Source organism: Gigantopelta aegis, chromosome 9, assembly GCF_016097555.1.
Source record: "Gigantopelta aegis isolate Gae_Host chromosome 9, Gae_host_genome, whole genome shotgun sequence".
NCBI classification, from domain to species: Eukaryota; Metazoa; Mollusca; class Gastropoda; order Neomphalida; family Peltospiridae; genus Gigantopelta; species Gigantopelta aegis.
In genome coordinates this window covers 15526767-15544376 of record NC_054707.1, presented here as the reverse complement: position 1 = coordinate 15544376, position 17610 = coordinate 15526767, and the positions used below count along the sequence as shown (strand labels likewise).

The following is a 17610-nucleotide window of genomic DNA, read 5'->3' as shown; positions in this document are numbered from 1 at the left end:
TTGTACTATAATCAATATATCCAACAATATAATTTGTAACAATCACAACTGCAAGTATTAAAAATATTCTATTAATTAGATCAAACAGTCAAACAAACGAATAACCACGTCTTACTCTTGTCTTCAGAGTAATTATATTTATTGTGTAATCAATATATCCAATAAAATAATGTGTCAAAATCACAATCGCAAGTATTACGAATATTAATAAGATCCAATTATAGTCAGACAAAATAACAGTATTTTACTCGTCATTAACATATGGTATAATCCATGACTTAAAGAGACTGTCGTGTCTGGAGGCGAACATTTACCGACCAACCGGGCCATTATAATGCTTGAAACACACGTTTCGTTGATGATGAACATATGGTCGAAGGAATTAATCTGTATTGAGATAAAGCAAACTGAATTTGTATTGGATCCAACCATTTGGAGCGTGCGTACCATTTTAGATTTCTATTGTGTTTTTCAAGGCAATGAATGCTCCAATTTACAAACTCCTGCCAACGCAGCTATGGTAGAGGCCAAAACCTCCTTGGGTCCTGGAGAATTCGTCCAGTACACGTGTGATCCAGGATACGACCTTCAGAGTGGATCCCTGACCAGGGCGTGTCTCAGAAATGGCCAACTCACTGGGTGTCCGCCTGTGTGTGTTGGTAAGACTGTTGTAACTTTCATTCTTCATCTGAAGTATTTTCAACAAATTAGGATTCCGTTTTATTTCTTAATCAAAGTTAAAGTTTGTTTTATTTAACGACACTACTATAGCACATTCACTTATTCATCATCGGCTACTGAACATGAATCATTTGGTATTTGTGACACGTAGTCCTCAGATGAAATCCGCTGGATTTTCCCATTAGCAGCAAGCGATTTATATGCACATTCCCACAGTGAAAACAGCACATATCACGGCTTTGATATACCAGTCGTGGGGCACTGCTTATTTTGTACTCAAATAACTATAAATGTAGGTTTAATTGGCAATATTTTGGGCATTTTGAACGTTTATTAACGTTTTGTTATTAAGCACAAAATATAGTACGCAAGATCTTGCCTTACTGTTTGGGGGAGGGGGCGATTGATGAGGGTGATGGGGGTGAAGGGGGAAGGTGGATCGCACCAAGAGGAAAGAACACATAAGGCCATACCTGGGAGGAGGTAGGCGAGAGGCAAAGAAACTATTAGTGCTTTGAAAATCGAAACTTTGTAGAAGAAAACAGAAATTTATTTTACAATGTATAGTTCCACAAAAATCATTGTTATTGTGCACTAAGGATAATGTGATGAAGGCCATACGTATTTAGAGTCTGACTGAAATCGAATAGAAGAAAGAAAGAAATGTTTTATTTAACGACGCACTCAACACATTGTATTTACGGTTATATGGCGTCAGACATATGGTTAAGGACCACACAGATTTTGAGAGGAAACCCGCTGTTGTCACTACATGGGCTACTCTTTCCGATTAGCAGCAAGGGATCTTTTATTTGCGCTTCCCACAGGCAGGATAGCACAAATCATGGCCTTTGTTGAACCAGTTATGGATCACTGGTCGGTGCAAGTGATTTACACCTACCCATTGAGCCTTGCGGAGTACTCACTCAGGGTTTGGAGTCGGTATCTGGATTAAAATTCCCATGCCTCGACTGGGATCCGAACCCAGTACCTACCAGCTTGTAGACCGAAAGCCTAACCACTACGCCACCGAGGCCGGTGAAATCGAATATTACTCTCCATACGTGTAGGTCTGCACAAATAATCTGGCAAAATCCAACGTTATTGCTAGTCCAGATGACCTTCGTTTGACCAATCACACAGCCGCTGGTATACATCTGCCGGCAGCTTAAGACATTCTGATTCGCTGTTCGAAATACAAGATCACTTGGAAATGAAATGGCTTTGGTTCAGATTTCTTTTCGTAATTGAAACCTTACGTTTATATTGCTTTCAGCTTCTGGTAACGCGGTGATATCGGTGAATGATTTCCCCATGGGAATGTTCCGTTCCATTACCCCTATAGGTATTGTGTTTATGGGAGAATCGCAACAGTTTAAGGTCACTCGCAATGGAAAAATCTACTCGTGGCAGGTGTACTGCGCCAACAACGGTGAGGTCTATATGCAGGTGTGGAGAAAACAGTCAGGAATGTGAGTGATTTACTCCAATCTAGGTTCTACACCCCCCCCCCCCCCCTCCTCTCTCTCTCTCTCTCGTACTCATAGCGTGTCATTAGTACACTACAAACTACTTCTAACTGGAACACGCGGTGGAAACATCATCATCATCTACCTATCTATCGGTCTATCTATCTATCCATCTCTTTCTCTGTCTCCCCTCCTTCTGTCTTTCTCTGACTCCTCTCCCTCTGTTTTTTTCTGCCCCCCCCCCCCCCCACCCTTCCCCATCTCTCTCTGTTCTCTCGTAGATCCATTTCGTCGAACGACACGTGACACGGCACCAGATCGGTGTACGCCATGTAAGCCATTACTGATAATTTACATGTTTTTATTAACATTTGTTGTTTTCTTTTTGCAACTGTAGGACGTATAAACTGATTGGTCAGACAATAGTGCAGTGTTACGCCGGTCTTTCAAGGGACATAACTCTTAACAGCACAGCGAGAATTCCAGTCCAAAGCGGTGATGTTCTTGGCTTCTTTGACAGCACTGGTGGAACTTTAACTTACTATTCCTGCAGGAATAACCTGATGCCAGAGTTCGCCAACATTCACGTGTACGCAGCATGGCCATCCGCCATGGTCGTGTCAGCTGACATAACCTTTGTCAGCAACCAATGCAAGATGTTTGCAGTGAACGCCAAAATAGGACCATAAGGTAATAACCCAACCCCTACTGTTGCCGTGGAGTTTGTCGTTCTCTAGGGCACTATATTCGAGCTTTGTTTCACACAATGTTTCTTTTTCCCGTTAAAGTTAAAGTTTGTTTTGTTAAATGACACCACTAGAGCACATTGATTAATAAATCATCATCGGCAACTGGATGTTTTTCTCGTAGACATTTACTCAATTGCAGGGTCTGTTACAACTTTGCATTCTCAGAACTCCATGGTAACAGTTATGAACCACAGCTGTTATTATGCAGTGGTGTTAATAATTAAACACGTGTACACATACACTTACTCGTGATATTTATAGGATATTAAACTAGCTGTCATTTCCTATTATGTTTATGTCCCGAGTAAAATAAGTTTTAACTGTCACGAGCTTCAGCGAACATCATTGAACAATATTTCACTCGGGGCATAAACATGACACGTAACCAATAATCGATTTTAATTTATATCACTGATCTCGTTTTGTTGATATTCCGGTAAGATTGTAGTGCGCCAATTAATGACGTTGAAGTGTTACGTCCCACTTGACGTTCTAGTGTGACATAACGCTTTGATATGAAATATGAACCAAGATAATGGTTAACCATAATGGTAATAAACATTGTAATTGCACACGTGTGATGTTTTGACTCGAATGAATGAATGTTTAACGACACCCCAGCACGAAAAATACATCGGCTATTGGGTGCGTTTTGACTCGAGTACGTTTATTTGGCAACTGACTTGTACCACGTCCCAATGTGACGTTGTATGACACGAAAAAGAAGTCTGGCTCGGCGAGAGATCGGATTTAAGAAGTGTGCGGTTATACAGATGTGTTGCATACGTTTGTCAATGGGAACACGAAGCAAGCGTGGTACAGTTGATAGTAAGAGTCAACAATGGATAGGAAACGTTAAAAAGTTTATTTTGTTTAACGACACCATTAGAGCACATTGATTTATTCATCATCGGCTATTGGGATGTCAGTCACTTGGTATATAATCGTAGAGAGGAAAACACTATATATTTTCCATTAGTAGTAAGGGATCATTTATATGCACCATCCCTCAAACATGATAACATATACCTCGGCCTTTGATATACCAGTCGTGATGGACTGTCTGGAACGAGAAATAACCCAATGGGCCCACTGACGAGCGCTTTACCACTGAGCTACGTCTCGCCCTTAAATTAAAATAAATTAACTGAGATGAACATAATTCCATGGACTGAATGACTGACTGTTTAACGACACCCAAGCAAGGCTATTGGGTGTCAAACATCTCTGGGCTCAACAGACACGGACATGCAACACGTTTATGGCAGGCGAGACATTCATTGGACGGATTGTTCTTATATAAATTTTAACTCGGGCCTAAACAAATTGCGTGTTTCCGGGAACCCAATCCTACCTAATATGTAGGTGAGAAAAAAAAGTACATTCCTAACATCTTAGTTAGACCCGTAGGGTTTAATATAGTAAACCCACACACCCAAAAAACCAACAAAACCAATCCCAAAACAAGCCCCCCCCCCCCCCCCCCCCCCCCCGCAAAAAACAACAACACCAAAAAAACCCACCAAAAAATCCCCCAAAACAACCCAGACTTACGCTACCAATTATTTTTTAAACAGGTTCCCTAAAACACACATTGCTTTAAGTTTTGTGTATATTATTTTATTTATATTTTTTTTTATTTGTAGTACTAGGATATTTATTATGATTAATTGATTTTTTTCTTAATGTTTTTAGTGCCGACTCGAGCCTGACCTCTCTCTTCATTGACGACAAGAAATAAATCAAGAGACAAACTTACAACTGCGTTGTACCGAAGGAAAACGTGTATTTTGTTTGTTATATCTCGAAAACAAAAGTTATGACTAATAAAATATTTGCATCGCTGTTCCAGTTTTGTAGTTTGTAATAAGACAGAAACTACAGTCGTCAACCACAAGTCAAAGAAATATATACGAGAAAAATAACATAATGATTTTGTCATGGTGCCATCAAGCAAAGGCATTTAGGGGGCGACAGAAACATAGAGAGATGAAGTGGGGTGGGTGGGTGGGTGGGGTGGGGGTGGGGGGTCTGAGAAAAAAGAGGGAAAGACCGAGACCCCTGCTGCAGCCAAGATGTTATATTGGTGCTCACCCGCATTGGGGGTGGGGTGTGTGTGTGTGTGTGTGTGTGTGTGTGTGTGTGTGTGACACCTACACTGTCATATTATGGAGGCGACAGGCAAATATAAAAGGAAGTGGGGAGTAAAGGTGTGTAACTGGGGGGGAATGTCCTCCGGATACGCCAGAGAGAGAGAGAGAGAGAGAGAGAGAGAGAGAGAGAGAGAGAGAGAGAGAGAGAGAGAGAGAGAGAGAGAGAGAGAGAGAGATGAGAGAAAGTGAAAGGGAGGGACAGAGCAAGATAATGATATTTTGTAAACGAAAATATAATAGAATATCCATACATGCATTTGTTTTGTGCAAAAAAACTGTTGAAGTAGTTGATAGCTATGTATATATAGGTATTACATTTAGTTATAATGGCACACTGTACAGCAGAGAACAATCTGATTAAAATTACCACAACTGGTCTACCAGTAGATCTAACAGCATTACGTGGCCTCCCATGTCCAGGTGACATTTCATCTATAAATAACAATTTAAATATCGACCAATTACACTTCGCCTTTTATAGCGTTATTCGGGAGCATACAAATTCTAAAAATATCGGGTGAGACTATTTATGCAATAATAAATAAGAGAAAGAAGAAAGGATCGGACTATTTAATAATATTAAAAAAAAGAGTAATTTCGACATAAAATTTTGAACGAAGTCCGATCCATATGTCCACGTGAGTGGCCTCGTTAAGGCCGTTAGGGTGTGGAGGTTGGCCTACGGCGAACTGATGAGCAGAGAATCGGCAAAGGCGGGGATGAAGTGCTTCCATCTCTGGTCGGCGAGGATGGTTATAACACTCCGGTAGTCGGGCCTTGACGATCCTGTGGATGGTGTGGCTACCCATCTCTCTAACCAGTACCAACCCCGTCTTGCCAGCTGTAGACTTAATGGTGTGTAGCTCGTAAGCGCTTCCATCAGGCAGTTGTTTTAGCTCTGGTTCCACTAGTCCGCCCATCAGAGATGCCTGATCCGAGGTGTCCCCCTGCACGAACTTCAGGAAGCCGAACATGATTTTCCCGATCTGAACTTTCCAAACGGCTTCCGAGTCGGAGGGGGACGGTGCTTTTGGACGTGGAGGCCTTGCCTTGTCGACGGCCTTCCTCTTCGCAACGGCTCCTGCCCGGACCGCCGCCTTCCGAACTGGCAAGACTGGTGACAGTGGCCAGTTACGTGTAGGCGGTGGCGTAGAGGGAGATGGAGGTCCGTCTGCGGATGTCTCGCACACGCGACAGCGTCCAGCTTCTTCGAGAGTTAGCTTGGAAGTGGTTTGCCTGTAGATTAGCCAAAGTACTCCGACCTGTAAGAGAGCAACACAGACATGTGGACAGTTATGACGTTCTCGTTACGTAATGGAAGCGTCATAACTGTCGATATGTCCGTCTTGCTCTCTTACTGTCAGAGTACTCGGGCCACCTGTAGATATACAGTGGGAATCCTTTGACTCACTGGCATTATCAATTTTACTATATTGATGTGAAGTTTGCGGTTTTGAAAAGTTAGAAGTCATTGAAAAAGTTCTTTGGACCTTTTGCAAACGGATTCAGTGCGTTAAAACACGTTGTGATATATTGTGAACAAAACCCGTGATAAACTACCAGTGAGAACCGTTTGGGACAGAAAACGGTCAGTCGATCTATCAAAGCTCAGGCGAACACTCTACCACTGGGCTACATCTCACAATTCAGTCTGTTGAGAATAGTAAAACACAAAATATCATCAATTCACAATTTATATGTCTGTCCACATGATAACAGTACACATTCTAAAGCGACTGTTTAACAGTCCAACTATTTAACAACTCTAGATGGGGCGGGTATCCTGATGACCTCCATTTGACCAATGGGAGAATCGCTGGCATGCATCGGTCGCCAGCTTGAAACTACTGTCCACTCTTTGCTGTCATAATTAAGATGTTTTCAACTATCAGAGGCTGCTTAACAACTAAACTTATATAATATTACACACATTATGTTTCTGGTTTAGAATATAAATTTTGGTAAATATACGTGACAGTGAACAACCAACTTTTACAATACATGACATGTTGAACAAGCCGAGAACGAAATAAAGCTATACGTCATAACGGTGACGTATCACTGCTGACGTAAGTCAGTTGTTCACGTGACTCCTATGGCTGTATATTCAATATTCTAAATACACTAGTTAATCATACATTAAATACAGAGACTGGTCTATGTTTGTTGCCATTATTAGAACTCTTTGAAAAGCAGACCAAGGCCACGCTGGGTCAGCGGGTGTATTCCCTGGTAGAACCAAAGGAATACCGAATGAAAACAGAAATAATTAAAATGCAGTGAAACCCATCTAAATCGGACACTCGTGGGACAGTTTACATTAAATAAACACATTACATGGTCTCGATTATTCATCCGCTTTTCAGTTTAAAGGGGTGAACATCAGTGTTAAAAGATGTGTAGACCACGGAACCGTGGGAAACGTCTGGCTTTGAGATAATTCGGGTTTATTGAGAGTCCGGTTTAAAGGAATTTCACGGTAATACATAAACAATAACACTCTTTATGTCAGTGTTAATAATTATGTTATAAATTGTACTTATGTAAGGTAGTGAACACAATCGGTAAACGACAGTCTGATAAACCCGAACGTCACTTTGCTGTATGAGATTGTCTGTAAGAAAAGATCAGGTTGACAAGCAGTCGAAATTAGATTATTTTAAATTTTAAAAAAATACTTATCATTCATAACTTGTAAATTGACAACTGGTTATGAGATCGTAGCATGATTTTCTCCTTTCTTTCAAAATGTCAATATGCTTCATGGAATGAATGAATGAATGTTTAACGACACCCCAGCACGAAAAATACATCGGCTATTCGGTGTCAAACTATGGTAATGCAAATAAATAAAGTGATGATCAACATCAATATAAAAATTCTAGATTTAAACAAAAACAATGTAAAGAAGTGTACAAAAACACAAATATCACAGATAGATACTGAATTTTACTCAAAACTTCAACTTTGTGCTGTATTGGCCATTCTCAAAGAAAATGTTACACCCCTGCACCACTGTGAGGTTACAGCACGCACAGGGGATATGCTTCATGGATCCCAATGTTTGTTTCTACCTTTTTGCCAAGTTTAAAGCAAAACATATTGTATCTGGCTTTTATTAAAAGCCACATACAATATATCACACGTTTACACTATTATAAAGCAAAATATCTGAAAAGTTAGTGTGTGTGTGTGTGTGTGTGGGGGGGGGGGGGGGCAAGTCACGTGAACCCACGACGCGCTAACCGGCATAACAAGAAAGCTTGATTCGCAGCCTTTCAAACATTTTACTGGGAAGGTTAAAACGCGAAAATTGTATGGATGGAATATTCTTTTGGAGATATTGTGAACCATTGTTTAGTGTTTGGATGTATCAAAGAAGCAGTTTTTCCAAACTTTAAACAAACCGACAATCACAGGGTTTGCATGGAAGTGGTTCTTAAACAGAACCCGTGCGTAATGGGAAGGACCATCACGATGGGATAGGATCTGCAGTGACCACTTCATCCCTGGGGATTACGACAATTATTTAAGGTGGTCGATAAATATGACACCTATTTTATTTTTTTTAAACATATCTGTTCCAAGCCTGTATCCCCACCGGCACATGTTCTACGATTGCGCATCATACAACAAACAAGAAACCACGACGAGCACGAGCTAAACTAGAGCTCAAAAGGGGGAGGGGGAAGGGGCGGGGAGGGTACCAGAGCAGGGGCGGCAGTGTAAAATATAGTTGTACGACTCTTCTTTCAAATTCAATTGAGGAAATTTTCACAGATACAACAAATATAACACACAGAACTGGCTCTTTGAAAAATGTTAGGCCATGCGCCGTCCCTGCAGCGGCGTAGGGAGGGGGCCTACGGGAATCCACCCCCACCCCCATCAGACTTAAAAAAACAACTATTGAATTTTATAAAATCATATATACACATGTATATACATAGTGTGGGTTCCTCCCCCCCCCCCCCCCCCCCCCCCCCCCCCAATCCCAATATAAAATCCTGCCTACGCCAGTGGAGGGTACCAAGCCTAGAACGATAAAAAATATGGGGCTTGTATTTCATAATTAAATACAAACATGTTCGTGCTTTCAATATGACAGAAAACACAACTGAAAAACGTTTCAAACCAACGATACAAGAAAAAAAATCATATTTGCAAGATGGATTTTACGAAAGGGGAACGACAAATTTGAAGAAACGGGCCATTAGAAGGACAGCCAAAACAAACTTCAAAGTAAGCACTATAACATAATATTATGAAGTATAGTTTCATATTTATACTATATGTCATAGCGTGTGTAACTTTTATTTCTCACAATGTTTGTCCATCAGACCTCTATTCCTCGTATTCCAAGTCCGCCGGACTCTCATTCCTAGTACTCCTAGTCCGCCGGACTTTCATTCCTAGTACTCCTAGTCCGCCGGACTTTCATTCCTAGTATTCCTAGTCCGCCGGACTTTCATTCCTAGTACTCCAAGTCCGCCAGTCTTTCATTCATAATACTCAAAGCCCGCTACACTTTCTTTCCAAGGCTGGGCACCCGTTTTGCAATTATGTAAATAAAACTTTATATATATATATTTTTTTAAATAAACAGTTTTTTAATTATTATAATATAAAACATTTCACTTTATAATATGTGTATATTGTTGTCATTGGTTTTTTGTTTCAGATTGATAAAGGCATACTTTATTTTAAAATAAAAACCAAAAAGAAAAATGACGATCTTCTAGATGGAATGGACTCTTCGGGAGTTACTGACAACTGGCGAAAAGTGCTAATGAATGACACAGACATTCAAGAAGCTTTGAATTATATGCACGCCAGCCCATTGGGCACGTATAGGCAGGCAGCTACTTAATAAAATTAATAAATTTATAAAATGTATACATTATTTTAAATGTAATGTTAAAATACCATTATTGTATACGTCTGCATAATTATATAAAAATATTATTTTGAATGCGTATTAATTTTACCAATTAAATTATATTGCATAAATTAAAAAAATATATATCCAAATAAATATTATAAAACTTAATAAATCTCAATGTTGTTCCTTTTAGGTGGTCATTTTGGCAGAGATAAAACTCTAGACAAGATTCAAAAAAGATATTGGTGGCGAAACCTTGTTACTGACGTTAAGCAATTTCTCCAGGCCTGTGAAAGATGTCAGCGGGTCAACAGGAAACCCAGTAAAGTTGGCCCACTCCTACACCCCATTCCTGTGACAAAGCCCGAAGCTTGGCGAACAGGAAGTTATTTATAATAAATGTTTTGAAGATACTGATTCACTCGTTCTCATACACTTTACACATTATCATTATGTTTTAAATATTCACATTAGTAATTGTCAAACCATTGGGTGAGGGGGGTGAAGGGGTGGGTTGGGGGGATGCGTGATTATCTCAGAGGATAGAGCGTTCGCTTGAGGTGCTGAGATCGCAGGATGTATCCTCCTCAGTGGATGTCTATAATTAGGCCTTTTTCCGTTGCAACCAGCAGTGCCACATGATTAGTATAACAATGGAAGTGGTATGTACTGTTCTGTCTGTGGAAAAGTGCATATAAAAGATTCATATGTTTGACGTCCAATAGCCGATGATAACATGAAAATCAATGTGCTCTAGAGGCGTCGTTAAATAAAACAAATTTTACTTTTTGTTAAGCTATCGATGATACCAGATATTTACAAAAGGTTAACATTCTTTCCAAGTCAATTACAAAATATTACGTACATTTAAAAAAAAACAATTGTTCATGCAAATATAAAGATTATTAAAATTATATGTTATAGATCGGCATAGATTTGGTTGGCCCTCTGAGGGAAACTGACAATGGGAACAAATATATTTGCACGGTGACGTGCTATTACAAAAAGTGGGCTCAGGCAAAAGCTTTGCCAACGAAGCAAGCATCTGGTGTTGCCAAGTTTTTACTGGAGCTATTTTTATGGTAACTTTATTAAATTATTCATTCCAGCCAGTGCTCCACAACTAGTGTAACAGGATGTGGTATGTACTATCCTGTATGTGGGGTGGTGCCTATAAAATATCCCTAGCTGCTAATCGGAAATAATAGCCCATATGGTGGCGACAGCGGATTTCCTCTTTCAGGTAGTACTAAACCAAATAACTTCCGGCTGGGTCAAAGTTCGAGGTGCACCGAACTTTTGATAGAGAAGTGAACACCACAAGTCCTGTGATTGGTTATAAATGTGAGTGTGTTGGTTGTAAAAAAAATTACTTTCATCTGGGCTTAAAATGTATGCAATTTTATTTCATCTAGTACCACTGTGTCAAATAGCCTTGTGCTTGGAACATGTATGGGGTACCTGTAAAAAAAAGTACTCAAATTTTGTGCGGAACTAGGGTAGTCATAGACGCTACCCGTTATCTCAGAAATGAGCAGCTTGACACCCACTTTTTTGTGATTCACTTTAAGGGTCAGAGGTGGTAGTATTTATATCCGTGGCGTTTATGTCGATTGATACGTTGCAGGTAGGAGTTTTAGCCACATATGTTACTACTGTCGTCTATGGGATTTGATTTGGTAGTATACACCCTTCAGAATATCTGTGGTCCTTAACCATATGTGTGACGCCAAATAACCGTAATTAAAATATGTTGAGTGCGTCGTTAAATGCAAAAAAATCATTCCTATTATTTGAAAAATGAAATGAAAATTCATGAGCATTATTTTAAAACAATGGTGCGTATTATTAATTCCTTTAATGCATACAAATGTGCATCTCTTATTAATAATAAAAATGTATGCAAATAATGTAGTGAATGTGGGTTATTTTTACAAACTAAATAAATATTAATAAATGTAATGTTTTCACTACTGAATTTAAATGTAATACTTTAATTCAGCTTTGGTTTTCTCAAAAAACTTATCAGCGATCAGGGTCGTGAGTTCAACAATGACGTCGTCGATGCTATTACAGATGCTCTAAAAGTTGTACACCGCCTATCACCCGTAGTGTAATGGACTGACAGGTAGTATACATACACACTGTATACAAATGAATGAATGAATGAATGAATGAATGTTTAACGACACCCCAGCACGAAAAATACATCGGCTATTGGGTGTCAAACTATGGTAATGCAAATAAATAAAGTGATGATCAACATCAATATAAAAATTCAAGGTTTAAACAAAAACAGTGTAAAGAACTGTGCAAAAACACAAATATCACAGAATTTTACGGATACTGAATTTTACTCAAAACTTCAATTTTGTGCTGTATTGGCCATTCTCAAAGAAAATGTTACACCCCTGCACCACGGTGAGGTTACAGCACGCGCAGGGGTACACACTGTATACATACACTCTGTACATGCTAAGTAAACTTGTTTCTACATCAGTTTGGGCCATCCTATTATAACGTTTTATTATTATTGTTACACGTTTACTGTAGTATTAAATATCGATTGTGATAATCGTTAGAATAATAACTCGAATGTCATATATAAAAACATCGCTTCCCAACATCTTGGCCAAAGACCTTTGTCAAATAAATAACATCATTATATATTAGTGTAGTTATGGTTTAATATACATGTATATTTAAATTTCTGTATCATATCTTAAAACACAATGTAAACCAACAGAATTTGTGAATTGATAAAGATACGTTGTGAATGAACGTTTTGTTGTATGAGATGCGTGTTATCCGTTTAGATTGTAGTTAAAGTGATAACTCGATGTGTTCTATTTCAGAGAGATTTAACCAAACATTGGAGAACATGCTTTTGAAGCTCGACGGTGATGCAGAATGGGGACACATTATTGCATCAAGTTGCATTTGCCTACAACACATCCAAACATGCAAGCACAAAGTTTTCTCCCTTTTATCTTATGTACGGGAGGTGAGTGCTTTGAAAGGCGTGCATAAAAGGTCTGCTGCCATATAGTTTCCACAATGTTTTTGATTAATGAATACTATCACACCAAACTGATAAAATAATAGAACATAATATAACTGAGTAAAGTGTAATACTAAACGCTACTTTAAAATAATATAAATATAATTTAGCACTGTTAGAAATATCACATATCATAAATATTAAGTACACAATTATTATAGGGAACCAACGATGCCCGATGATGTTGGAAATTCAGACGATCAGACGATGAGATGGAGGCCACAGTTTCCGATGAAACACTTCAAGCAGAAATTGGGAAGAGAGTGGAGACAATGATGAAAGTCACAGGCAAAAGAGCTGTAAACAAAATCAAGGAAGCCCAAACAAGACAAAAAAGGAACTATGACCAACGACATACGAATCAGGAGGTGAAACAAGTATATAAAAACAAAAATATTTAAAATTGGTAGCTATTCATTATGCGTACATGTTACATTATTTATGCAATTTTGCAAGTATGTCTTAAAAAGTATATGCTAACTATATTAATGTTTTTAGAAAACAATGCGAAATAATTGTTTTAAAAACACCTGTTTCAATGAAACGATATTTTTTACAATTATTATTATTATATATATATTTAGTATGAATAAAGGTATCATGAAATGACTTTAAATGTAACTTCCTATTATTAATGTATAAAAATTAAATTGTATTTTTTAGAAAGTACCAGTAGGAACAAAGGTTTTAAAAAAACCCTTAAGACGCCAGGACCGCAAAGGTGGTAAGGGGGAGAAACCTTGGATTGGGCCATACGTCAACAGAGGGGTAACAAAAAGCGGATCATACTTGCTGTCGACAACAGATGGAATTATTTTAAAAAGTGCCATAAACGGTGCCAATTTGAAAGTGTGGACGGATGTGCCTGCAGCCAAGACACGTAAAACTGAATAAAACAATTAATAAATTGAACTGTTTTAAATTGTGTAACTGCATTTTTATTTGCATACATGTAAGCTATAGGACCTGTATTTCGGTTTTCTAGGAATGCAAGTCCGGCTAGGTCTTGAATTCCTAGTAGGCGGACCTGCATTCCCAAGGAACGTAAGTCTTAGGACTTCCATACCTAGTCATGCTAGACCTAGGACTTGTATTCCTAGGAGATAGAATCCAGGCGGACCTGTATTCCGTTTACATCGGCATTATGTGTAAACTGACAGTTTTAAAGTCCCGTTCGGCTACCGTTAATTTATTAGGAAACAAAAAATCTGTCGACAACGGATGCCTTCTATTCCGGACTTCGGATGCAAATTCAAGAACAAAAGAACCTTTCATGTAGTAATGTAGTAATTAGCTCTGTCTACACCGGCATGCGATCATACCTACTGTCTGCCAGTGGTTACCAGGTAATTAGGACACCACAGAAAGTGTTATGAAATAATCGCGCCTCTTTGAAAACAATGAACACCTGTAGTAACGGGTGTAGGTAGCAAGATAAATCGTTTTATTATTTGTATGTGTTCGTATCTGCATTGCATCATACCGATCTGTCTAAGAAAATAAATTCAGATCCCTATTTTATGTGATATTAATCAATAAAATAATATTATTTATTATTCTTGTTGTTTTAAATGCGTTCTGATCTGAACACATATTTTTGTTACAGTCAAATGTTAATATCCCACTTTCAAAAGTCGGGACTGAACTCGTGGCCTGCTTTTCACAGGTAGGTAGGTAACAAGGTTAACGTGCTTATATACCACTTCCTCACCAATCAAGGTACCATTAGAGTAGATGTACAAATGTGTTAAGACCAAACTGTCCAAACTAGCGTCTGTTAAAGGGACATTCCCGAGTTTGCTGCATTGTAAGATGTTTCCGACTAATACAATATTTCTACGATTAAACTTACATATTAAATATATTTTCTTGTTTAGAATATCAGTTTCTGTATATTCAATGTGTTTCTGGTCGTCTTAAAGGCATATTGTCACAGACCACTGACCTATTTAATGGTCTAACAAAGTATTACCCGAAGAAAAATAATTTGATTTGTCCCTAAATGTACTTTATTCAAGCATCTTCATAACCACCACACTCCATTTATTAATGACATTTTGTAAAAACTAAAATTGCCGAGAGGGATGACATGGATTTCACTCCAACATGGTTCAATTAAGGTGATGCGATAGCTAGATTTGGTTTCCAACAATTAATGTATTTTTTATTTATTATCCATTGTTAGAGAAATAAGTTCCTTAAATCCGTGACAGTATACCTTTAATATTTGTAAGAAGCCCAAACTGGATTTTGTCTTTAGGAAATAAAATGAAATTTAACCTAGTACAAATATTAGAACGACCAGAAACACGTTTAATATACAGCCACTAATGATTTATGCAGAACAATATATTCGATATGTAATTACAGTCGTCAAAAAGTCTCTTTAAGTCGATAACATCTGAAACATTGCAGCAAACTCAGGAATGTCCCTTTAAGAATCAGCTGTTTTTCGAACAGTCATTCTTTGCTGTGGGCATGTTGACCTACTAACAGAACACCTGATGCTACGTCACAGGTCTGATGCGGTGGGGTTTTCCCCAAGCGTTTTACAAAAGGTCACTTTATTAATAACTGGGATGGTATTTTTGTTTTTTATTTTTAATACTGTAATGTTTATGTATTTGTTTTATATACTGTGTATTAATAATGTGTCATGATTGTGGACCTTTAAGAACTCGCTCTGGATTGGAGCCGGTACCGGGCTGTGAACCCTGTACCTACCAGCTTGTAGTCTGGTGCCTTAGCCACTGTGCCATCGAGGCCGGTAATCATTTTGAACAACAGATCTTGGTAATCTAGAAAACATTAAAAAATAGTTCCACGAACATCTGTCACGAATCCCTTATACTTTTGTATCTACTACTGATACAACATTACCAGTTATTGGTAATGAAATGGCTAAATGTAATAAATGTTAATATATAAAAATGCCCAAAGGTAACACGATGTCATCCTTCAGATCTGTGCAATATATTTCCTAAACATATATAATCAGAAAAAAGCCCAATCCCAACAACTTAATTCCATAAGCTTGAGTTTAGTGGTTGGCTGTCGGACTAATATGGAATAAACTTACATTTATAAAATTATATAATGAATGAATGAATGAATGAATGTTTAACGACACCCAGCACGAAAAATACATCGGCTATTGGGTGTCAAACTATGGTAATGCAAATAAATAAAGTGATGATCAACATCAATATAAAAATTCAAGACTTAAACAAAAACAGTGTAAAGAACTGTGCAAAAACACAAATATCACAGAATTTTACGGATACTGAATCTTACTCAAAACTTCAATTTTGTGCTGTATTGGCCATTCTCAAAGAGAATGTTACACCCCTGCACCACGGTGAGGTTACAGCACACGCAGGGGAAAATTATATAAAATACAATATCTGTACAATATTTAAATTACAATCAATGACTACATATGCAGGGAAAAGTGACCACCTGTACAAGTCACCGACTCACATGGATAAACCGACAGGAATGAAATTGGTTTGCGTCGACAATAAAATTGTATATTCACATGGAATGTGTTTTTTAGGGCCACAGACCACAATTAATTATGCTATATGTTTCTATATAGCGTTAGTGGCTAAATGAATGAATGAACTGAGGTGGAGGATCTTTCTTCAAGATAAATGAATGGGTCAAGTAAGTATGACCGATGCGGGCACGACACAAGACTACCTCATCCTTCCTGCACTGTCTATAGGAGGACTGCCACTCTCCAAGACTGGCCTGATAACATGAAGCTTGTTCGCAACCGCACCGTCCCAATCACGTTGCCAAGTCGAAAAGATAAATTGGCTGATATTAAGTTTAAAATCAGTATGAGGCAAATCCAAAGCAGACTTGGCAGCAGAATCTGCCTTTTCATTACCCCTGATACCAACATCTTTATTGACAATAGATAAAAAGACACACTTTCGTATCACCATCCCAATTAAGGGATGGTCCTGCTTCATATTGCGCAAAGCTTGGAATGAATGAACGAATGGATGTTTAACGACACCCCAGCACGAAAAATACATCGGCTATTGGGTGTCAAACTATGGTAATGCAAACAAATAAGGTGATAATCAACATCAATATAAAAATTCAAGATTTAAATAAAAACAGTGTAAAGAACTGTGCAAAAATACAAATATCACAGATAGATACTGAATTTTACTCAAAATTTCAATTTGTGCTGTATTGGCCATTCTCAAAGAGAATGTTACACCCCTGCACCACGGTGAGGTTACAGCACGCGCAGGGGCATTTTGGTGTTGAAGCCATTTCATCTACTGGATGGACACTTTACTGAACTGATCATTTCGGATGTAGCCCTCACTTGGAACTTGAGCAATGGGACTGGATACGGTTTCCGATTCAGCTACGGTCATCCCACGATCTCTTAATTCTTGTTCCGTCAGGAACACATCTTGTGTAACCTGGATGGATCAATCCTCTCTGACCGTCATCCAGTCTGTGATTTTCTGTCCATCTGTGAGTTTGACGTGCTTGTGTTTCTTGAGAAATTTGCTTTGAAAAATACACATACACACTGAGGCGATGGTGATATACTCGGCAAACGGGTCGATGCCATTGATGTAGCTGA

At 38.4% G+C, this 17610-nt stretch overlaps 1 protein-coding gene across 1 annotated transcript in view; it reads left to right on the top strand.

The window, feature by feature from the left end:
• Window positions 1-4743, top strand: part of LOC121381388 — a 71217-nt gene extending 66474 nt beyond the window's left edge. The window contains exons 24-27 of the mRNA XM_041510676.1: window positions 477-659; window positions 1958-2153; window positions 2548-2840; window positions 4595-4743. Of these exons, the coding sequence (XP_041366610.1) occupies window positions 477-659; window positions 1958-2153; window positions 2548-2839 (671 nt within the window). The 3' untranslated portion in view covers window position 2840; window positions 4595-4743. The remainder of the gene's footprint in view (window positions 1-476; window positions 660-1957; window positions 2154-2547; window positions 2841-4594) is intronic.
• The last annotated feature ends 12867 nt before the right edge of the window (window positions 4744-17610 follow it).